We start from the raw sequence: 25,939 nt of genomic DNA, 5'->3' as shown, positions 1-25,939 counted from the left end.
CAAAATACCCCAAAGTATACCCCAAAGTACCAGAAAATACCCCAAAATACCCCAAAGTACTCTAAAATACCCCAAGGTACCCCAAAATACCCTAAAATACCCCAAAGTACCCCAAAGTATACCCCAAAATACCCCAAAGTACCCCAAAATACCCTAAAATACCCCAAAGTATACCCATAAGTACCAGAACATACCCCAAAATACCCTAAAATACCCCAAAGTATACCCCAAAGTACCAGAAAATACCAGAAAATACCCCAAAATACCCTAAAATACCCCAAAGTATACCAAAAAGTACCAGAAAATACCCCAAAATACCCTAAAATACCCCGAAATACCCTAAAATACCCCAAAGTACCAGAAAATACCAGAAAATACCTCAAAATACCCGAAAATACCCTAAAATACCCCAAGGTATACCCCAAAGTACCAGAAAATAACCCAAAGTACCCCAAAATACCCCAAAGTACCCTAAGATACCCCAGAATACCCCAAAATACCCCAAAATACCCCAAAGTACCCCAAAGTATACCCCAAGATACCAGAAAATACCCCAAAGTAACCCAAAACACCCCAAAGTACCCCAAAATACCCCAAAGTATACCCCAAAATACCCCAAAGTACCCCAAAATACCCCAAAGTACCCCAAAGTATACCCCAAAATACCCCAAAGTACCCCAACATATCCCAAAATACCCCAAAGTGCCTGGAAATATACCACAAAGTACCACAAAATACCTAAAATGAAAAACTAAAATGTGCACATTTTGTGTAATAGTGTAATAGTGTGTAATAGTGTAATACTGTAATAGTGTGTAATAGTGTAATAGTGTAATAGTGTGTAATAGTCTAATAGTGTAATAGTGTGTAATAGTGTAATAGTGTGTAATAGTGTAATAGTGTGCTAGTGTAATAGTGTGTAATAGTGTGCTAGTGTAATAGTGTAATAGTGTGGTAGTGTGTAATAGTGTAATAGTGTAATAGTGTGTAATAGTGTAATAGTGTGTAATAGTGTAATAGTGTAATAGTGTGTAATAGTGTGTAATAGTGTGCTAGTGTTATAGTGTAATGGTGTGTAATATTACACTATTACACTATTACACACTAGCACACTATTACACTATTACATTAGCACACCATTACACACCATTACACACTATTACACTAGCACACTATTACACACTATTACACTATTACACACTATCACACGATTACACTATTACACTATTACACAAAATTACACTATTACACTATTACACACTATTACACTATTACACACTTTTACACTATTACACACTATTACACTATTACACACCATTACACTATTACACTAGCACACTATTACACTATTACACACTATTACACACTAGTACACTATTATACTATTACACACTATTACACTTTTACACTATTACATATTACACTATTACACACTATCACACTAAGTACCCCAAAGTATACCCCAAAATACCCCAAAATACCCCAAAGTACCCCAAAATACCCTAAAATACCCCCAAAGTATACCCAAAAGTACCAGAAAATACCAGAAAATACCCCAAAATACCCTAAAATATCCCAAAGTATACCCCAAAGTACCAGAAAATACCCCAAAATACCCTAAAATACCCCAAAGTACCAGAAAATACCAGAAAATACCCCACAGTACCCCAAAATACCCCAAAGTACCCCAACATATCCCAAAGTATACCCCAAAATACCCCAAATTACCCCAACATACCAGAAAATACCCCCAAAGTACTCCAAAATACCCCAAAGTACCCCAAAATACCCCAAAGTATACCCCAAAGTATACCCCAAAGTACCACAAAATACCCCAAAGTATACCCCAAAATACCCCAAAGTATACCCCAAAGTACCCTAAAATACCCCAAAATATACCCCAAAATACCCCAAAGTACCCCAAAATACCCCAAAGTATACCCCAAAGTACCAGAAAATACCCCAAAATACCCCAAAGTACTATAAAATACCACAAAGTACCCCAAAATACCAGAAAATACCCCAAAGTACCAGAAAATACCAGAAAATACACCAAAATACCCCAAAATACCCCAAAGTATACCCCAAAATACCCCAAAGTACCCCCAAAATACCCTAAAATACCCCAAAGTATACCCAAAAGTACCAGAACATACCCCAAAATACCCTAAAATACCCCCAAAATACCCTAAAATACACAAAAGTATACCCCAAATTACCAGAAAATACCCCAAAATACCCTAAAATACCCCAAAGTACCAGAAAATACCAGTAAATACCCCAAAATACCCCCAAAATACCCTAAAATACCCCAAGGTATACCCCAAAGTACCGGAAAATAACCCAAAGTACCCCAAAATACCCCAAAGTACCCTAAAATACCCCGGAATACCCCAAAATACCCCAAAATACCACAAAATACCCCAAAGTACCCCAAAGTATACCCCAAAATACCAGAAAATACCCCAAAGTAACCCAAAATACCCCAAAGTACCCCAAAATACCCCAAAGTATACCCCAAAATACCCCAAAGTACCCCAAAATACCCCAAAGTATACCCCAAAATACCCCAAAGTACCCCAAAGTATACCCCAAAATACCCCACAGTACCCCAAAATACCCCAAAGTACCCCAACATATCCCAAAATACCTGGAAGTGCCTGGAAATATACCACAAAGTACCACAAAATACCTAAAATGAAAAACTAAAATTTGCACATTTTGTGTAATAGTGTAATAGTGTGTAATAGTGTAATACTGTAATAGTGTGTAATAGTGTAATAGTGTAATAGTGTGTAATAGTGTAATAGTGTGCTAGTGTAATAGTGTGTAATAGTGTGCTAGTGTAATAGTGTAATAGTGTGGTAGTGTGTAATAGTGTAATAGTGTAATTGTGTGTAATAGTGTAATAGTGTAATAGTGTGTAATAGTGTAATAGTGTAATAGTGTGTAATAGTGTGTAATATAGTGTGCTAGTGTTATAGTGTAATGTGTGTAATAGTGTAATAGTGTAATAGTGTGTAATCGTGTAATAGTGTAATAGTGTGTAATGGTGTAATAGTGTGTAATAGTGTAATAGTGTGTAATAGTGTAATAGTGTAATCGTGTGATAGTGTGTAATAGTGTAATAGTGTGTAATAGTGTAATAGTGTGCTAGTGTAATAGTGTGTAATAGTGTAATAGTGTGTAATAGTGTGTAATAGTGTAATAGTGTAGTGTGTAATAGTGTAATAGTGTGTAATAGTGTAATAGTGTGTAATAGTGTAATAGTGTAATTTTGTGTAATAGTGTGTAATAGTGTAATAGTGTGTAATAGTGTAATGGTGTAATAGGTGTAATAGTGTAATAGTGTGTAATAGTGTAATAGTGTGCTAGTGTAATAGTGTAATAGTGTGTAATAGTGTAATAGTGTAATAGTGTGTAATAGTGTAATAGTGTGTAATAGTGTAATAGTGTGTAATAGTGTAATAGTGTCTATTACACTATTACACTATTACACACTATTACACTATTACACTAGCACACTATTACACTATTACACTATTACACACTATCACACTATTACACTATTACACTATTACACACTATTACACTATTACACTAGCACACTATTACACTATTACACACTATTACACTATTACACTATTACACACTATTACACTATTACACACTATTACACTATTACACTATTACACACCATTACACACGATTACACTAGCACACTATTACACACTATTACACTATTACACACTATCACACTATTACACTATTACACAAAATTACACTATTACACTATTACACACTATTACACTATTACACACTTTTACACTATTACACACTATTACACTATTACACACCATTACACTATTACACTAGCACACTATTACACTATTACACACTATTACACACTATTACACTATTATACTATTACACACTATTACACTTTTACACTATTACATATTACACTATTACACACTATCACACTAAGTACCCCAAAGTATACCCCAAAATACCCCAAAATACCCCAAAGTACCCCAAAATACCATAAAATACCCCAAAGTATACCCAAAAGTACCAGAAAATACCAGAAAATACCCCAAAATACCCCGAAATACCCCAAAGTATACCCCAAAGTACCAGAAAATACCAGAAAATACCCCAAAATACCCCGAAATACCCTAAAATACCCCAAAGTATACCCCAAAGTACCAGAAAATACCCCAAAATACCCTAAAATACCCCAAAGTACCAGAAAATACCAGAAAATACCCCAAAATACCCCAAAATACCCTAAAATACCCCAAGGTATACCCCAAAGTACCAGAAAATAACCCAAAGTACCCCAAAGTACACCAAAGTACCCTAAAATACCCCAGAATACCCCAAAATACCCCAAAGTACCCCAACGTATACCCCAAAATACCAGAAAATACCCCAAAGTAACCCAAAATACCCCAAAGTACCCCAAAATACCCCAAAGTATACCCCAAAATACCCCAAAGTACCCCAAAATACCCCAAAGTATACCCCAAAATACCCCAAAGTACCCCAAAGTATACCCCAAAATACCCCACAGTACCCCAAAATACCCCAAAGTACCCCAACATATCCAAAAATACCCCAAAGTGCCTGGAAATATACCACAAAGTACCACAAAATACCTAAAATGAAAAACTAAAATGTGCACATTTTGTGTAATAGTGTAATAGTGTGTAATAGTGTAATACTGTAATACTGTAATACTGTAATAGTGTGTAATAGTGTAATAGTGTAATTGTAACTGAGGGGTACAATTCCCTGACTGTATTGATAAGTATGGTATCATTAAACCACTACCGATTATGTACTTTAACTACTGGCCACACAGTACATGATATAGATATGATGAACACTTTCCCACCATGAAACAAAGTCCACACAAATGTATAAATCGAATATTTTATATAGCAAAGGGTATATACAACGTTCACTTAATGACATTTATGATTTGAATGCACTTGTAAGGCAAATGAGTATTCGTAGGCAAATCAACATTGAATGTCCAATCTCTGGTTACGCAGGGAGCAAGTATGCAACCTGGTTCTTTAGGGAACTATAGCGATGGTACTTAAATGATTATAGCTGGATATACTAAAAGGGGGTCCCGCTGGTTGTAAGTCAGTAGAGGGGGGGGGGTTAGGAGAGCCGCCGGCGATATCCCATCTGGCCAACGATTTCTTGGGAGAATTCAGAGTGCTGAACACGGTGCCCACAGAACCTCGGTCCACAGATGAATACAGCTGGGCCCTCTTGTAGACGGTAGCTGCCGGTCCACAACGAAGAGACGTGAGGCGACCTCACTCGGGGTAGAGCGCCGTCTCACCTGGACTCCTCTCGGGGGGTAGTTCCAACACTTACCAGTGTTGGCTGTTATCCATGGCATAATCAAAGCACCCAAAGCAAGTAGATAATCCAAGCCGTGTAGGGCTCGCCGTCGTCCGGGTAAAGTAATCCAATGTGCAGGTCCACTCGTCCTGGCCCAGAACTCCTCGGATGAAAGCACCACACGTGGTCTGCCCAGCCTGGTTAAGACTCTAGATAACGCGAGGAACGATGGGGGTACTGCTCACTTTATAACTCTAACCGAACGATGCACCATACATAATAGACTATTATTAACTTAATAGAAATACGTCCCACTCGACGGTATAGTGCCAAACTATGACAATTCAACTATTAATCCACACGATGTCTCAATGCCATTCTGAGGCCAAGTTGACCATACTGCACCACACGTGTATCGTGGGTGAGGCTTAACGTCTTGCCACTAGGTTGGAGGGTAAAGAACTAAGGGCTAAGGGACTAAAAGAAAGTTCTACTTTACTTGCGCCATATATATATGCGCTGTGAACAAATAGTACCATTCGTATTTCGGCAGACGTATTCCTACGCGGAACCGGGGCTAGTAACGACATGTTCGTCGGCACGATTGAACTTGAACCAAGGGGCTTGGCTGCTGGCGCCAAGTTCTTGTCCAATGAGAGAATGAAACTATTATGGGCTGTTAGTAGACTAAAGGGATATTCAGTGTATATGTACAAGGAATATACAAGGGATATCAAACGATATACAAATACTATTAAATATATATCCATAAATAAATATATATATTCGGTTTAATCTGATCCTTCACAACAGTAATAGTGTGTAATAGTCTAATAGTGTAATAGTGTGTAATAGTGTAATTGTAACTGAGGGGTACAATTCCCTGACTGTATTGATAAGTATGGTATCATTAAACCACTACCGCTTTATGTACTTTAATTACTGGCCATACAGTACATGATATCTAAATATAATGAACACTTCCCACAATGAACCGGTTCTACACAAAGTTGTCTTTAAGTATTTATTGCAGCAAAAGGTACATAATACTTCTCGATTATACTTTGAATGCACTTGTAAGGCAAAGGAATGTGCGTAGGCAAATCAACAATGAATGTCCATTCTCTGGTTACGCAGGAGGTAATTATACAACCTGAATCTTAGGGAATTATATCTATGGTACACTAGTAATATAGCGGGAGATACTGGAAGGGTCCCCCTGGTTGTAAGCCAGCAGGGGTAGAAGATCTGTCGGTAGTAGAGAGTCTGGTCAACGATGACTAAGGAGACTCCAGGTACAGGAGACGGTGCAATAGCCTCTTGATCCACAGACGAATACAGCTGTTCTCCGTAGACTGTAGCTCCACAGTGAAGAAAGCTAGCCGGCCTCAGGCTCTCTGAGGCGCCGACTCGACTTGGCTCCTCGCGGGGTAAATCCAACACGTGCAGGCGTCGGCGATTATCCGCTCCATAAATCACAGGACCAAAGCAAATATATTCCAGCCGCAAAGGGCTATGTAGTCGTCGGGTAGATTAATCCAGTGTACATGTCCACACGGTTCTCGTCTAGGTCTCCTCGGGTGAAAGCGCCATAAAAGCAGCCCAGCCTGGATAAGAACTCTAGCTAATACGAGGAAGCGTTGGGGATGCTGGTCACTGTAGAACTTTAGCCGCACGATACACCATACACAAATAGACTATCAATGACTTAATAGAAATATGTCGCACTCGACGGTATAGCGCCAAACTCTGACAATTCAGTTATTAATTCGCACGCGGTCTCAATGCTCTATTCTGGGGCCAAACAGGCCATACTTCACCGCACGTTGTATCGTGGGTGAGGCTTCAACTTATTGGGTAACATACTTCTGTATTCACCTGCGCCGTATTTATATGCACGGTGAACAAACTAGTGCCAATCTCATTTCTGTCGCGTATCCCTGGGCAAGGCCGGGCATGTCCAGACATGTCTTGACGGTGACTTTGAACCTGACTCTGGAGGCTGGTCTGTGGCGCCGGTGGACCGCTGTCCAATAGGAGAATGAAATATTATGGTCTGGGCTAAAGGGATATTCCGTGTATATGTACAAGGAATATACAAGGGATATCAAACGATATACAAATACTATGCAATATATATCAATAAATAAATATATATATTCGGTTTAATCTGATCCTTTGTAACAGCCGCCCCCTAATTAGTCCCACCTAATTAGCCAAGCAGAGACAGATTAACCGCACTGTCCACTACTCAATGTCTGTTGTGAGGGGTCGGTCAGTTCACAAAGTCATGGGGTCATGGTCGTCATCGATAGTATCGGGGAGCCTTGGCAGTTCTATTAGCCTCGCCACGGGTCGGGTGTAGATCCGCCCTTGGACGAGCACTTCGGCTGCTCGGACCTTTCCGTCGGCACCGGTGATCACTTTGCTTACGCGACCAGCCGGCCACATAGCTCGGGGTAGTGACTGGTCGATAATCATGACGACTGTTCCTTCTGTCAAATTGTCTCTCTCTTTCACCCATTTCTGGCGGGTCTGTAGAGACGGTAGATAGTGGAGTAGGAAGCTGTTCCAAAACTTGTCAGCCAATACTTGACTGTACCTCCACATTCTTCGGCCGTTCGCTTCTTCAGGCCTGTACATTGTCTGTGGTAGTGCAGGGTCCAGCCGCCCCATCAAGAGTGTGTTGGGGGTGACTGGGTCGACATCTGCTACATCACTTGAGACGTAACCGAGGGGCTTTGAGTTCAATACTCCCTCGATCTCCGTGAGGACTGTCATTAGGACTTCTTCCGCCACGGTCTGGGCCCCAAGCACGGCGTACAGGGCTGTCTTTATTGAACGTACTTCTCGTTCCCAAGTTCCACTGAAGTGAGGTGCGTTCGGGGGATTAAACTGGAAGTCAATCTGGGATGGAGCGAGGTGGGTCTTAAGTTCTGGGCCCATAGCTTGGAAGCTCTCTCTCAGCTCTCTTTCTCCGCCTTTGAAGTTTGTCCCGTGATCAGACAATAATATAGACGGTTTGCCTTTCCGCGATGTGAATCTTCGGAAGGCCATAAGGAATGAGTCTGTGCTCATGGTTGGAAGGAGTTCTATATGCATCGCTCGGGTGGTCATGCATTTGAATACAATACCCCACCGCTTCTCGGTTCCTCTTCCTTTCTTTATATACAGCGGGCCGAAACAGTCCATACCGGTGGAGTGAAAAGGCTTGTCGCCGAGTCGGAGGCGACAGGGAGGTAGGTCAGCCATCCGGGGTATACTGGGCTGCGCTCGCCACTTACGACAGTCTAGACAGGTTCGCTGGAAGCGCCGCACTGCTTCTCTCCCTTGCAGTATCCAATAACGACGTCTGATCTCCGCGAAGACTCTCTCTGCCCCGGCGTGATGCACATCCTCGTCGTATTTCTTTATGATCAGCTCTGTGACCTTGTGTCGGCTGTTTAAGACTATCGGGTACTTGACGTCATCCGGTAAGTCTGGAGCTCTCCGCAGACGACCACCCACTCTGATGAGACCATGGGCGTCGCTCTCGGGGGCTAGGTGGAGCAGTCTGCTGTCTGATGGGACGGGCTTTGCTCCCTGTAGACAGTCTAGCTCATCGGGGAACGAGTCTCTCTGGGCTCGTTGTAGTAGAAGAAGTTCTGCTTCTTCGTAGTCAGCTGCTGTAATGTCAGTAGTGAGCTGAACCTCTGGGTGGTGCCACAGGAATGTCTTTAGCTGCGCACTCTCTAGGGTGAGGCAATCGTCTATGTCGGGGTCTGTGGAGACGAGTGTGTTCAATCCACAGAACATAGATTTCTTGTTTTCTGCCTCCTCTTTACTCGCTTCCCGTGGGGTGGGTGTAGGCCACTCTTCTTCCGGGAGCTTGAGGAACTCTGGCCCGTCACTGTATAGGTTGTGACGGGTGAGGTCATCCAGGGACATTCCCCGGGTGATGACGTCAGCTGGGTTGTGTTTTGTGTCCACATACCTCCAGCTTGCTACTTCTGTTAAATCTTGAATCTCTGTGACTCTGACTCCCACGAAGACCTTGTATCTGCACGAATCAGACCGGATCCATGTGAGTACTGTCGTGGAGTCTGACCACAAGATTGTTCTTTGCACAGGAATGGTGAGTTCACGTTGGATTAACGTGGCGAGTTGCGCTCCTGCTAGGGCTGCGCAGAGCTCTAGACGCGGGATAGATTGTTGCTTTCGTGGGGCTATTCTTGAACGAGCCAGGATGAAAGCAGTATGTATTTCTCCTCCCTCCTCTCGGGCACGCAAGTAGGCCACCGAACCGTAGGCTACTTCGGAGGCGTCGCTGAAGACGTGCAGGTCCATCTGGCACGTCTCCGGCCTCACTGTGGGTGGGAAGTAGCTGCGGCGTATGTTGACACCTGGGAGTGAGCTGAGTTCCGTCTCCCACTCTCTCCATGTGGATGCAAGGTGTTCGGGTATGGGGTCGTCCCAGCCCTGGTCCTTGTCCCATAACGCTCTTACAATCATCTTTGCCCTGGTGGTGTAAGGTAGAATACATCCCAACGGGTCATATTGTCTGGCGAGTGTTCTGTATACACTCCGTCAACTTATTGGGTAACATACTTCTGTATTCACCTGCGCCGTATTTATATGCACGGTGAACAAACTAGTGCCAATCTCATTTCTGTCGCGTATCCCTGGGCAAGGCCGGGCATGTCCAGACATGTCTTGACGGTGACTTTGAACCTGACTCTGGAGGCTGGTCTGTGGCGCCGGTGGACCGCTGTCCAATAGGAGAATGAAATATTATGGTCTGGGCTAAAGGGATATTCCGTGTATATGTACAAGGAATATACAAGGGATATCAAACGATATACAAATACTATGCAATATATATCAATAAATAAATATATATATTCGGTTTAATCTGATCCTTTGTAACAGCCGCCCCCTAATTAGTCCCACCTAATTAGCCAAGCAGAGACAGATTAACCGCACTGTCCACTACTCAATGTCTGTTGTGAGGGGTCGGTCAGTTCACAAAGTCATGGGGTCATGGTCGTCATCGATAGTATCGGGGAGCCTTGGCAGTTCTATTAGCCTCGCCACGGGTCGGGTGTAGATCCGCCCTTGGACGAGCACTTCGGCTGCTCGGACCTTTCCGTCGGCACCGGTGATCACTTTGCTTACGCGGCCAGCCGGCCACATAGCTCGGGGTAGTGACTGGTCGATAATCATGACGACTGTTCCTTCTGTCAAATTGTCTCTCTCTTTCACCCATTTCTGGCGGGTCTGTAGAGACGGTAGATAGTGGAGTAGGAAGCTGTTCCAAAACTTGTCAGCCAATACTTGACTGTACCTCCACATTCTTCGGCCGTTCGCTTCTTCAGGCCTGTACATTGTCTGTGGTAGCGCGGGGTCCAGCCGCCCCATCAAGAGTGTGTTGGGGGTGACTGGGTCGACATCTGCTACATCACTTGAGACGTAACCGAGGGGCTTTGAGTTCAATACTCCCTCGATCTCCGTGAGGACTGTCATTAGGACTTCTTCCGCCACGGTCTGGGCCCCAAGCACGGCGTACAGGGCTGTCTTTATTGAACGTACTTCTCGTTCCCAAGTTCCACCGAAGTGAGGTGCGTTCGGGGGATTAAACTGGAAGTCAATCTGGGATGGAGCGAGGTGGGTCTTAAGTTCTGGGCCCATAGCTTGGAAGCTCTCTCTCAGCTCTCTTTCTCCGCCTTTGAAGTTTGTCCCGTGATCAGACAATAATATAGACGGTTTGCCTTTCCGCGATGTGAATCTTCGGAAGGCCATAAGGAATGAGTCTGTGCTCATGGTTGGAAGGAGTTCTATATGCATCGCTCGGGTGGTCATGCATTTGAATACAATACCCCACCGCTTCTCGGTTCCTTCTCTCCCTTGCAGTATCCAATAACGACGTCTGATCTCCGCGAAGACTCTCTCTGCCCCGGCGTGATGCACATCCTCGTCGTATTTCTTTATGATCAGCTCTGTGACCTTGTGTCGGCTGTTTAAGACTATCGGGTACTTGACGTCATCCGGTAAGTCTGGAGCTCTCCGCAGATGACCACCCACTCTGATGAGACCATGGGCGTCGCTCTCGGGGGCTAGGTGGAGCAGTCTGCTGTCTGATGGGACGGGCTTTGCTCCCTGTAGACAGTCTAGCTCATCGGGGAACGAGTCTCTCTGGGCTCGTTGTAGTAGAAGAAGTTCTGCTTCTTCGTAGTCAGCTGCTGTAATGTCAGTAGTGAGCTGAACCTCTGGGTGGTGCCACAGGAATGTCTTTAGCTGCGCACTCTCTAGGGTGAGGCAATCGTCTATGTCGGGGTCTGTGGAGACGAGTGTGTTCAATCCACAGAACATAGATTTCTTGTTTTCTGCCTCCTCTTTACTCGCTTCCCGTGGGGTGGGTGTAGGCCACTCTTCTTCCGGGAGCTTGAGGAACTCTGGCCCGTCACTGTATAGGTTGTGACGGGTGAGGTCATCCAGGGACATTCCCCGGGTGATGACGTCAGCTGGGTTGTGTTTTGTGTCCACATACCTCCAGCTTGCTACTTCTGTTAAATCTTGAATCTCTGTGACTCTGACTCCCACGAAGACCTTGTATCTGCACGAATCAGACCGGATCCATGTGAGTACTGTCGTGGAGTCTGACCACAAGATTGTTCTTTGCACAGGAATGGTGAGTTCATGTTGGATTAACGTGGCGAGTTGCGCTCCTGCTAGGGCTGCGCAGAGCTCTAGACGCGGGATAGATTGTTGCTTTCGTGGGGCTATTCTTGAACGAGCCAGGATGAAAGCAGTATGTATTTCTCCTCCCTCCTCTCGGGCACGCAAGTAGGCCACCGAACCGTAGGCTACTTCGGAGGCGTCGCTGAAGACGTGCAGGTCCATCTGGCACGTCTCCGGCCTCACTGTGGGTGGGAAGTAGCTGCGGCGTATGTTGACACCTGGGAGTGAGCTGAGTTCCGTCTCCCACTCTCTCCATGTGGATGCAAGGTGTTCGGGTATGGGGTCGTCCCAGCCCTGGTCCTTGTCCCATAACGCTCTTACAATCATCTTTGCCCTGGTGGTGTAAGGTAGAATACATCCCAACGGGTCATATTGTCTGGCGAGTGTTCTGTATACACTCCGTCTGGTGGTCGGTAGTGCAGTCGACCTTCCCTGCTCCTTGGTCAGGGGTGTGTGTTTATAATGGAGCGAGTCTGTTTTGAAGCGCCAGACTAGTCCTAATGTCATTTCTTGGGCTTCTCCTGGGATGGTCGCCATCCAGGTCTCGCTGCTTGCTGCCTTGTCCTCGGGGGAGAGGCTGCGCAATACTTGCGGGTCGCTGCTGGCCCACTGCCTGAGATCAAAGCCGCCTTTGATCAGGGAGGCGTGGAGCTTGAGTAGAAGGGCCTCGGCTTCTTCTGGCGTCGAGACGCTTTGCAGACAGTTGTCCACATAGAAACTATTTCCTACACTTTGTCGGACCTCTTCATCAGCTGCTGGGTCCTCTGCGACGTGTTTTTGCAGTGCAAACGTAGCACAGCATGGGCTGCATGTGGTTCCGAAAGGGAGGACTTCCCATTGATAGATGGCTGGTTGCTCATCCCCGATCCTCTCTCTCCATAGGAACCGCAGCAGGGGCTTGTCCTCCTCCACTAGTCTCACCTGCAGGAACATCCCTTTGATGTCGCCGCTGATGGCCACCTTGTCTTGGCGGAAACGTAGTAACACGCCTAGTAGAGAGGGGCCGAGTGTTGGGCCGGGCAAGAGCTCTTTATTCAGATTTTGTGATCCGATCTGGTAGCTGCAGTTGAACACAATACGATCCTTGCCGTTGTGGTGGACTTTGTGGTGCGGCACGTACCATGATTCGGTCGTCTGATCGGCCTCTTTAATGTCAATTTTCTTTATGTGTCCCGCTGTGATTAGCTTGTTAATCTCAGCGCGGTACACAGTCTCTTGAGCGGGGTCTCTGGCTAGGCGCCGCTCTGTGTTCAATAGATACCGCTCCGTCGCTTCTTTTGGGGCGTGGAAGGTAGGCATACCCTCTCGCCTCAGGAGTGGAGTTGCGTATCTCATCACTCAGTTGACTTTGACTCTCTTTGTCCCTTGCTCGAGGAGTGCTATAGCGTAAATGTCTTCCTTGGAACGAAAGTCTTTCTTTTCGTTCTTAAAGGGCATTGTCTCTAGTGTCCATAGCCTCTCGACATGCTGTAGGAGGGTGGTGTCTTCTTCTGTCACTCTGGAGTGGAGGCAGCTAGTGGCTGCTGTTCGGTTAAGAGACTTAGCGAGGGGGCCTTGTAATGTCCATCCTAGGCGGGTCTCGACTGCTGCAGGACAGCCTCTGGGCCCTGTGTGGACCCGGTCTATCGGGACGATGAGGTCTGCATGGTCGGAGCCTATCAGCAGGGTCGGGGTGGCACCGTCTATGAGCGGGATAGGTAGTTGACGCAGGTGCACATATTTATCCATCAGCTTGGCGATGGGGTAGGTGTACTGCGACAGGCCTATTTCTTGGCTGGTGAAAGCATTAGTAATCCTATACCGTCTCTCTGGCTGCCCGCTTGCTGCGATAGTGAAGGAGACATTCTCGCCCTTTATCGTCTTTAGATCTCTTCTTATTGTCCGAATCGTCATCTGGTTTTCGCTCCCCCGCAGCCCCAGCTGGGCCGCAGCGGACGCGAGGAGAAGGGTCTTCTCTGACCCGTCGTCAAGGACGGCGTAAGTGTCCATGACCTTGTCTTGGTAACTCAGTGTTACGCGGACCACCTTTAAGAGCACCCGGGCGCCCCCGCTGCTGGCGGGGTCAATGTACATAACACTTGTCTTGGTGCTGCTTGAGGGTGCAGGCTTTCTTCTGTTACTGTCGTGTAGGACATCTAGGTGGGCTCCGTCACACCGACTACACCTCTTCTTTAAGCGGCAATCGGCTGCCATGTGACTGCGCGCACATCGGTAACAGCGTCGGTTGGACTTTATCCATTGACTCACCTCGTCGGCGGTCATCTTCTTGAACGTGTCACATTGTGACAACCAGTGTTCCTTTTCGCAGTACGGGCACACCATCTTCCACTTCTCTTTCATCGAGGGGGTACTGTGGTTCTTGCTGCTCGGTACTGATTCTGATTGGTGCATGACGGTCACCAATCTTCGGCCATCGTTTGCTCTCCTAGGTCCCTCTCTGGAGCTTGGGGTGCTCTGCATGAACGTATCCAACCGTAGGCTGTTGACTTCTCTCGCCAGGAAGTCGGCTAGGTCTAGGAGGGATGGCTCGGGACCATTAGGATCACGGTGGTCTCTTTGCCGCCTGAAGCGCTCTTGTCGGGCGGGCGGAAGCTTCTCTAAAATCCTCTCGACATTAGAGTTTGCGTACAGTTCGTGCATACCCTTTTCTCTTTGCGCCCCCAGCATCCCTACCAGGGATTGTACCTTGATAGACAGGTCATCTAGTGAGCGATTGTCTGTGGCTGGGGGTAGGCGGTCAATATGCCTTATCTCTTGTATTACGTAGTCCCATATGCGTCCATATCTTTGGTCGAGTGCTGCTAGAGCCGCTGTGTATGGGGTAGTAGAGGTGGCATAGGCCAGCGCTATATTGTGCGCTCGGGGCACCTTGAGGTGCTTCAGTAGGATAGCATACTTGTACGGTTCATCAGCTACATCGGACATCATTGTCTCTAAGCACATTCGTAGCTCCGTGTACTGTGCTCTGTTCTCGTGGGTGAAGTCCGGAAACGTCTGTGTGCCAATGTATGATGCCATGGATGGCTGGCACATCGGTGAGCGTTGGAAGAGAGGCCTCCTAGGCGAGTCTCCTCTTACGCCTCTTGGTGGGCTGGTACCTGCTGGGTACCATGGCCTGCGTATCCAGGTGCTATTCCTCGGGGCTGGTCGTGCGTCAAGCTCACCCGTGAATTGAGTCGGGGGTCTGTAGCGCAGAGCCGCGGGGGTAGAGCCTGGGCTGTACTGGACCTCCTGGTCCTGTGGAGTACTGTGCTGCTGTCGGGCTTGACTCTCCTCCTCTCCCTCTTCTTCTTCCTCTGGCAGGTCCTCTAGATCCTGTAGTCGTCTATTTAGCCTCTCCGCGGTGTAGACCGTTTCTTCCTTGTAGCTGGGTCTCACTTGGACCGGTCGGGGAAGGGGTTCGGAGGGGGGTATAGGCTCTCTCTGGTGGTCGGGCTCAGGGTCGCTTGATCGGGTAGGGGAGGGTGCCCTTGACCCTTGTCTTGACGAGGCCCTGGAACCCTGTGCGGAGGGAGGGGGTGTTGCCCTGGCGATCAGCTGCTCCATTATCTGCGCTTGTAATCGGTCGCGCTCGGCTTCGCGCTTGGTGAGAGCGAGGTCGCGCTCTGCTTCTCTTTGGGCACCGGCAGCGGCGCGCTGGGCTTCGGCGGCGGCGCGCTCTGCTTCTCTTTGGGCACCGGCAGCGGCGCGCTGGGCTTCGGCCCGGTCCCTTACCATATTCTCTTCCGTCTGAAGGCGTCTAATCTCTAGACGTATACGATCTTCTTCGCTCCGTTGCTGCGCCTGAAGGCGTTCTCTTTCCATGGAAGAATGTTCGCGCTCACTAAGCGTCTGTGCTTGGAGTCGATCGCGCTCTGTTGAGGCTGCTAGGCTGGCGAGGAATGCCTGTGCCAGCATCTTGTCCGCCTCGCTGGGGGAAGACGCTGGTTGAGGTGATCCGCTCCTGGCAGTACTCGTTGGAGATCTGTTCTCCTGTGGCGAGTCCTGGAGATCCATCTCCGGGGTGCTCTCCTCTTCTTGTAGCGGGTAGAGTTCCATCCCTGGAGAGCTGTCTTTATCCTGGAGCTCTCCGGGGACTACTTCTTCGGTCTTGGCGGGGGGTAAAGTCGTGTCAGGTCCCTCCTGGTCCCTACCGTGAGCTTGGTCAGTTACGTTAGAACCCACTAGGGCCTCTATTGGCGGGGTAGCCTGGGCGATAGGGTCGGACATAATTTTACTATCTACTTTTTCCGCGTTTACCGTCTGTAGAAGGCTAGGTAGTATATTGGCAACGTAATCCTCTAAGTACTGAGGTGTCTGCCGTCTACGCTGCGGGCGATCTACTTTAGGAGAACCGTTTTGTGGAGTGTTCATCATAGGCCATGTCAATATTAATACCACTATATTAATATTACACTAGTTACCCTCCGGCTCGAAGGACCAATTGTAACTGAGGGGTACAATTCCCTGACTGTATTGATAAGTATGGTATCATTAAACCACTACCGCTTTATGTACTTTAATTACTGGCCATACAGTACATGATATCTAAATATAATGAACACTTCCCACAATGAACCGGTTCTACACAAAGTTGTCTTTAAGTATTTATTGCAGCAAAAGGTACATAATACTTCTCGATTATACTTTGAATGCACTTGTAAGGCAAAGGAATGTGCGTAGGCAAATCAACAATCAATGTCCATTCTCTGGTTACGCAGGAGGTAATTATACAACCTGAATCTTAGGGAATTATATCTATGGTACACTAGTAATATAGCGGGAGATACTGGAAGGGTCCCCCTGGTTGTAAGCCAGCAGGGGTAGAAGATCTGTCGGTAGTAGAGAGTCTGGTCAACGATGACTAAGGAGACTCCAGGTACAGGAGACGGTGCAATAGCCTCTTGATCCACAGACGAATACAGCTGTTCTCCGTAGACTGTAGCTCCACAGTGAAGAAAGCTAGCCGGCCTCAGGCTCTCTGAGGCGCCGACTCGACTTGGCTCCTCGCGGGGTAAATCCAACACGTGCAGGCGTCGGCGATTATCCGCTCCATAAATCACAGGACCAAAGCAAATATATTCCAGCCGCAAAGGGCTATGTAGTCGTCGGGTAGATTAATCCAGTGTACATGTCCACACGGTTCTCGTCTAGGTCTCCTCGGGTGAAAGCGCCATGAAAGCAGCCCAGCCTGGATAAGAACTCTAGCTAATACGAGGAAGCGTTGGGGATGCTGGTCACTGTAGAACTTTAGCCGCACGATACACCATACACAAATAGACTATCAATGACTTAATAGAAATATGTCGCACTCGACGGTATAGCGCCGAACTCTGACAATTCAGTTATTAATTCGCACGCGGTCTCAATGCTCTATTCTGGGGCCAAACAGGCCATACTTCACCGCACGTTGTATCGTGGGTGAGGCTTCAACTTATTGGGTAACATACTTCTGTATTCACCTGCGCCGTATTTATATGCACGGTGAACAAACTAGTGCCAATCTCATTTCTGTCGCGTATCCCTGGGCAAGGCCGGGCATGTCCAGACATGTCTTGACGGTGACTTTGAACCTGACTCTGGAGGCTGGTCTGTGGCGCCGGTGGACCGCTGTCCAATAGGAGAATGAAATATTATGGTCTGGGCTAAAGGGATATTCCGTGTATATGTACAAGGAATATACAAGGGATATCAAACGATATACAAATACTATGCAATATATATCAATAAATAAATATATATATTCGGTTTAATCTGATCCTTTGTAACAGTAATAGTGTGTAATAGTGTAATAGTGTGCTAGTGTAATAGTGTAATAGTGTGTAATAGTGTGCTAGTGTAATAGTGTAATAGTGTAACAGTGTAATAGTGTGGTAGTGTGTAATAGTGTAATAGTGTAATACTGTGTAATAGTGTAATCGTGTAATAGTGTGTAATAGTGTAATAGTGTGTAATAGTGTGCTAGTGTTATAGTGTAATGGTGTGTAATAGTGTAATAGTGTGTAATCGTGTAATAGTGTAATAGTGTGTAATGGTGTAATAGTGTGTAATAGTGTAATAGTGTAATTTTGTGTAATAGTGTGTAATAGTGTAATAGTGTAATAGTGTAATTTTGTGTAATAGTGTGTAATAGTGTAATAGTGTGATGGTGTGTAATAGTGTAATAGTGTGTAATAGTGTAATAGTGTGCTAGTGTAATAGTGTGTAATAGTGTAATAGTGTAATAGTGTGTAATAGTGTAATAGTGTAGTGTGTAATAGTGTAATAGTGTGTAATAGTGTAATAGTGTGTAATAGTGTAATAGTGTAATTTTGTGTAATAGTGTGTAATAGTGTAATAGTGTGTAATAGTGTAATAGTGTGATAGTGTGTAATAGTGTAATAGTGTGTAATAGTGTAATAGTGTGCTAGTGTAATAGTGTAATAGTGTAATAGTGTGTAATAGTGTAATAGTGTGTAATAGTGTCTACACTATTACACACTATTACACTATTACACTATTACACACTATTACACAAAATTACACTATTACACTATTACACACTATTACACTATTACACACTATTACACTATTACACACTATTACACTGTTATACTATTACATATTACACTATTACACACTATTACACTATTACACACTACCACACTATTACACTAGCACACTATTACACTAGCACACTATTACACACTATTACACTATTACACACTATTACACTATTACACACTATTACACTATTACACTATTACACACTATTACACTATTACACACTATTACACTATTACACACTATTACAGTATTACAGTATTACAGTATTACACACTATTACACTATTACACACTATTACACAAAATGTGCACATTTTAGGAATTTTGTGGTACTTTGTGTTATATTTCCAGGCACTTTGGGGTATTTTGGGATATGTTGGGGTACTTTGGGGTATTTTGGGGTACTGTGGGGTATTTTGGGGTATACTTTGGGGTATTATGGGGTATACTTTGGGGTATTTTGGGGTACTTTGGGGTATTTTGGGGTACTTTGGGGTATTTTGGGGCACTTTTGGGTATTTTCTGGTATTTTGGGGTATACTTTGGGGTACTTTGGGGTATTTTGGGGTATTTTGGGGTACTTTGGGGGTATTTTGGGGTATTTTCTGGTACTTTGGGATATTTTGGGGTATACTTTGGGGTATTTTGGGGTACTTTAGGGTATTTTCTGGTACTTTGGGGTGATTAGTAGGACCCCAATGTTAATGCTCTGTCACCCTCGGCTTATACACATAACATGTGTAGAAAAATACACAATTCATTTGTCAACCGTGATAGCCCCCCCTCACAGAGCGGGCCAGGTGTCGTTGTGTTGGGGGGCTTATGGCCATCTCCCCTACTCTTCGGGGGGTGATAGCATAGCCAGGTGGCTCTAGACATCGTCATACTTCCACCAATGGGCTGGGTCCCCACTGCGTCGATTGATCGATTGAGTCGTCTGAGGGGGGTCCATCTCTTACCTCGCGTCCATCTCATTGTTCATACACTGTGGGCACTCTGTGACAGCTCAGGCCCGGGAGTCTCTTCCAAACCTGGTCCAACGGAACCATCAGTGTTCGTTCTCTGCTGCAGTAGCCGGCGGCCTGGTGATTTGCCCGCCGTACTGAGAGTGTTCTGGTGTCGAGGTCCTGGACCTGTCACTTCTACACTTTGTTCTGGTGTCGAGGTCCTGGACCTGTCACGTCTACACTTTGTCAACCAGCTGTAGATGAGTGTTCTGGTGTCGAGGTCCTGGACCTGTCACTTCTACACTTTGTTCTGGTGTCGAGGTCCTGGACGCGTGTAGCTTATTGCCAGCGGAAGAGTGCAAGAATGTGACAATGTGACCATGTGACCGCGGCAGCGCGAGAGAGCGGCAGTGCGGAAATAGGCTGTCTATTGCCATTCTCTAAGACAAACTCTAACCTTAACCAGCTCCTTAACAGCGCCTAAACTTAACCCTTCTAACCTTAACCAACTCCGAAACAATGCCTAACCTTAACCTTAACCTTAACCATGCCTAACCTTAACCTTAACCATAGAAAGAATATTGCCATTCTCTAAGACAAACTCTAACCTTAACCAGCTCCTTAACAGCGCCTAAACTTAACCCTTCTAACCTTAACCAACTCCGAAACAATGCCTAACCTTAACCTTAACCTTAACCATGCCTAACCTTAACCGGCGAAAGAATACATGTTAAAAAAAAAAAAAAAAAGAAGGGATTCGAACTTGTCACCAACGGACCGCAGGACCACAGCGCTGCCAGGTGAGCTAAGCTTCAAATGAAAATCATCAGTGATTACGGCTACATAATGCCGCAAGCTCTGCCGCTCCGCTCTGCGGCTGCCGCGCCTGCCGCGGGGCGTGTCGCAGCCAATCAGGGAAAACGCGGAAGCACTCGGGCGCACTCTTCCGCTGGCAATAAGCAATAAGCGTCCTGGACCTGTCACTTCTACACTTTGTCAACCAGCCAACAATCTGTGAACACCAGGGGGGAGAGACTGACAGGTCACATTCACATTCAGATTCAGAGTCCTTTATTGTCACATCATTCAGTACCTTACATAAAAAAAATAGTGAAATCCACTTTGTTGTGGTTCCTCGACCATAGCAGCATCCAATATAATATAAATAAACTAGAATAAAATAAGATAAAGTAACAGCAAGATGACTATACAGTTCAAAAAAAGTGTGCAGCGTGCAGATAACAGGATGCAGATATTACACTATATATAAAATATAAATAACAAAATGGCTATGTACATACCCGGGGTGTTCTCCCCTCTCCTGCCACTGAGCCAACAACCTGTGAACATCAGGGGGGGAGACAGGTCACATAGCCGGGGTGTTCTCCCCTCTCCTGCCACTGAGCCAACAACCTGTGAACATCAGGGGGGGAGACAGGTCACATAGCCGGGGTGTTCTCCCCTCTCCTGCCACTGAGCCAACAACCTGTGAACATCAGGGGGGGAGACAGGTCACATAGCCGGGGTGTTCTCCCCTCTCGAGATCGAGACAACACCCCGCCATAGTCCTAACAGACCTTGACTACGCGGACGACATCAGCCTGCTCTCTGACCAGGTGGAGCAGGCACAGGAACTCCTGTGCAGAGTGGAGACGGAGACTACCGCCCTGTAGCTCTCACCTCCATAGCCATGAAGTGCTTTGAGAAGCTAGTAAAGGGCTACATCTGCTCCTCCCTCCCCATTAACATGGACCCCCTGCAATTTGCATACCGCCCCAACAGGTCCACGGAGGACGCCATAGCCCATGTGCTGCACACAGCAGCATCACACCTGGACAAGAGGCAGGGGAACTATGTGAGAATGCTATTCATCGACTACAGCTCGGCATTCAATACCATAGTCCCCTCCAAACTCATAGCCAAGCTCAGGGACCTGGGCTTGAACTATGACCTCTGCCAGTGGGTCTTGGACTTCCTGACGGGCAGACCCCAGGTGGTGAGAGCAGGCAACTGCACCTCCTCATCCATCACCCTCAACATAGGGGCCCCCCAGGGCTATGTTCTGAGTCCCCTCCTCTACTCCCTGTACACACACGACTGTGTGGCTCAGCGGAGTAGCAATACAATCATCAAATTTGCTGACGACACAGTGGTGGTGGGCCTGATCTCTGCCAACGACGAGAGGGCCTACCTGGAAGAGGTCAAGGTCCTGGCGGGATGGTGCCAGGAAAACAGCCTCTCCCTGAACGTCAGCAAAACAAAGGAGATGATTGTGGACTTCAGGAGGTCGGGGGTCAAGGACTACAGCCCCCTCAGCATCGACGGGACACCGGTTGAGAGTCAACAGCTTTAAGTACCTCGGAGCCCACATATCCGAGGACTTGACATGGACCACACACATTGACAGTGTTGTGAAGAAGGCACGACAACGCCTCTACTTCCTCAGGCGCCTAAGGAAGTTCCAAGTCAGTCAGAAGATCCTTAAGAACTTCTACTCATGTACAATAGAGAGCATCCTGACTGGCAACATCACCTCCTGGTTTGGGAATAGCACTGCACAAGACCGAAGCAGACTACAAAGAGTGACACGTTCAGCCGAACGCACAATTGGAGGGGGGCTCCCCACCCTCCAGAACATTTACAACAAGCGTTGCAGGGGCAAGACTAAGAGAATCATTAAGGACTCCAGTCACCCGAACAACTGCCTCTTTGAACTGCTGCGGTCAGGCAAGCGATACCGGAGTCTCAAGGCGAGCACAGAAAGACTCAGAAGAAGCTTCTATCCCCAGGCCATCAGGCTGCTAAACGAACAATGAACACTACACAACAACAACCATCAAACGCACATAGCACACACATCCACACGCACACACTCACTTTAAACAAACACACTGTAGCACCCACTCCACACACTTTATAGCACACACTCACTTTAAACAAACACACTGTAGCACCCACTCCCCACACTTTATATTTATTGATGAAGGATTGCACTACAACTCGTACACCTTACTGTAAATTGTACCTAAATTGTACCTCATCCCATTTCTGCTTTGCACTATATAGTACTGTACATTAGTACACTGCATAGTATTGTATATTATATGGTAACTCAGTTACGTCTATTCTGCATCGAACATTGTACATATGTCTATACTGAACACTGTGACCTCATTTTCTACTTCTAAATTACATGCTATACTATGTTATTTGATACTATCTTGTCTAGCACAGTCTCTGGAGCGTAACAGTAAGAAGCATTTTGTATGAAAGTATTCTGTACTTCTGTATGACAACTATTAAAGAAACTTGAAACTTGAGTGCGCCAAGGTTGGCCTTAGGCTAAATGCCAAGAAAACCGAGGTCATAATGTATAACATCCTCCCGGATCATCCACCTCTAAGGACAACAGGAGGCTCTGCTCTAAAGGAAGTCAGTGATTTCAAGTACCTGGGCTCGTGGGTCAACTCATCCGAGCAAGACCTTAAAGTGAGGAAGGCGCTTGCGTGGAGGGCTCTGAACGGCATGACCAGTGTGTGGAAATCCAACCTCCCCCGTCAAATCAAGCTCAACTTCTTTCATGCAACAGTTGAGTCTGTCCTTTTGTATGGCAATGAATGCTGGACCTTGAAGCCCACCCTGCAGAAGTCCTTGGATGGGTGCTACACCAGAATGATGCGCGTGGTGCTCAACATCAACAGGGATGAGCATGTCACTAATGCAATCTTGTATGGGGGGGTGCTAAAGGTGAGCGATAAAGTGGCAGTCAGGAGAATGAGGCTGGCAGGTCACTGCCAGAGACACCATGAGATGCCAACCAGCAAACTTGTGCTGTGGGAACCAACACACGGGCATCGATCACGAGGACGTCCCACATTAACCTACGTGGACGTACTCAGGAGAGATGCGGGAACAGAAAGCACCGGCGAGCTAGCCAGATGCATGGAGGATCGGGATGACTGGAAGCACCGATGGAGGGCCCGTCCGAGGACGACCTAGATAGATAGATAGAGATAGATCTCCCCTCTCCTTCCACTGAGCCAACAACCTGTGAACACCAGGGGGGGAGACAGGTCACATAACCGGGGTGTTCTCCCCTCTCCTTCCACTGAGCCGCTTGGTGCACATCTGGATCATTACCTTGCCACGCCCTCCATCGGCCCGGGAGCATGCGATTCATCCCCGTCACGGGGTCTGATGCTTGGAGGGGTAACCAGACTGTGTGTAGGCTGCTTATGTTTTAGCTCTTCCTGGCAGAAATCTCGTCTAAGACAGGACGTATTAAATACATACTCATATTGAGACATTGGTGAGTCTCAGTTCATATGCAAAGGCTTTGCTATTGTTTTATCATTTTCATCACTTCACTGAAGGAAGGACATCACATGTTCCAACTCGTAACTCAATAACTCTCAAACCAATTGACTCTATATAATATAAAATACTGTGTAGATTTGGGATACATTAATACAACTGCTTTATACTTTTGGTGGAGTGTTCCTTTAAATAATGGTTAAAGCCCCTGCTCTCTTTGCCATATTATTAGGACTGCCATGCCCTTTGGAGGATATGCGAAGGCCAACCAGCTGCTAAAATTCCAGCTGCCAGAGGCGGCTAAAGAGGAGCCTGAGCCTGTGGCGACATACCAGCACGAGATTGGCTGCCGGCCTTCCTTCAACCGCACTCCTATTGGCTGGTTGGGCAGCGGTGAGCCCAGCAGTATCCACATGGAGGCCGACGCCGTGCCCTTCGATGGAGAGACAGATGAGCTGTGAAGAAACCTCTTAGAACTAGTGAAACATTCTACGCAGACAGACACACACAGGTGTGCATGCACACATTCACGATATAGATCAGTTTACAATTCAGATCACCGTACTACTGATTCATCTGTCAATGTGAAGAACAAACTGTATTATTATGAAGGTTGATCCTGTTATTGTCTTAATCTATTAGGTCCAACACTATTACAACGTTCATCTTATGGTTCAACTGCAAATACCCCATAATTTATGAAATATATTGTCGTCCTTAATGATTCATTTTGTCAGTGTGGATGGAAGACATAGATTACGCTGCTGGAAACAATGTTATTTCAAATTTTAGTTTTTTTTGTAGTTAAAGTCCTTTTGACCGTTCAAGCTTTTGGTCGTATCATAACAACCTGCCGAGCTGAGTGAATCTGACCTCTTGGTGCTCATGACTGTTGAGTGTCTGTTTCTGACTGAGTGACACTGTTGACTGATGCATTCTGCTGTAACACCCACTGTTTCTCCCTAATAAACTTTTCCAGATTGTGGAACTTCAGTCGTGTCACATCCTTCAGTCGTGTTAAACATCCTTCAGTCGTGTTTAACATCCTTCAGTCGTGTCACAGCCTTCAGTCGTCCTTCAGTAGTGTTTAACATCCTTCAGTCGTGTTTAACATCCTTCAGTCGTGTTAAACATCCTTCAGTCGTGTTTAACATCCTTCAGTCGTGTTTAACATCCTTCAGTCGTGTTAAACATCCTTCAGTCATGTCACATCCTTCAGTCGTGTTTAAACATTCTTCAGTCGTGTCACATCTTTCAGTTGTGTCACATCCTTCAGTCGTGTTTAACATCCTTCAGTCGTGTCACATCCTTCAGTCGTGTTAAACATCCTTCAGTCGTGTCACATCCTTCAGTCGTGTTAAACATCCTTCAGTCGTGTCTTACACAGAGGATGTGTGTCCTTGTCAGGGGTGTAAAAAGTGAAAGTATGGGTACCGTCCCAAAATTGTACTTAAGTAAAAGTCTGAGTATCTGGTTAAAAACACCTGCTGGTCTCTGACAAGAACAAGTTACAGGTTGAAAAAACCCTCAGCTCGGAACTAGGCAGAATCTGCATATGGCTCGCTGATAACAAACTATCATTACACATGGGCAAAACAGAGTCCATTCTCTTCGGTTCAAATAACAAACTCAGCAAGACCGACGGCTTCTCAGTTACAGTGGGTGACAATATTGTCACAAGGAAAGATGAAATTACCTACCTGGGTTCCATCCTAGAGGCTAATCTCTCCTGTGACAAAATGGCATCCAATGTAATAAAAAAAGTCAACCAACGAACTCGATTCTTGTACCGGATCTCCTCTCTGGTAAACAAGAATACCCTGAAGACTCTGGCAGGAGCACTCATTCAGGGGTACTACGACTATGCTTGCACCTCATGGTACCAAAGCACCTCAAAGGCGCTAAAAACAAAATTACAAACATCTCAAAACAAACTGGTCAGACTACTGCTTGACCTTACTCCTAGAACCCACCTCACCCCTGCCCACTTTGACAACCTAGGATGGCTTAGAGTAGACGACAGAGTACAGCAACTTGCAATGGGCCTGGTCTACAAGATACACTACACGACCA

The 25,939-nt window shown here is 46.2% G+C and overlaps 1 protein-coding gene across 1 annotated transcript in view; it reads left to right on the top strand.

The window, feature by feature from the left end:
* myoz1a (myozenin 1a) overlaps positions 1–24,848 on the top strand; it is a 51,936-nt gene extending 27,088 nt beyond the window's left edge. Inside the window, exon 6 of the mRNA XM_084320833.1 lies at positions 24,099–24,848. Within this exon, the coding sequence (XP_084176959.1) occupies positions 24,099–24,327 (229 nt within the window). The 3' untranslated portion in view covers positions 24,328–24,848. The remainder of the gene's footprint in view (positions 1–24,098) is intronic.
* The last annotated feature ends 1,091 nt before the right edge of the window (positions 24,849–25,939 follow it).

This window comes from Notolepis coatsorum (assembly GCF_963971535.1).
Source record: "Notolepis coatsorum genome assembly, chromosome: 8".
NCBI classification, from domain to species: Eukaryota; Metazoa; Chordata; class Actinopteri; order Aulopiformes; family Paralepididae; genus Notolepis; species Notolepis coatsorum.
Note: the sequence above shows the minus strand (reverse complement) of the source record. Positions and strands in the feature narration are given on the sequence as shown.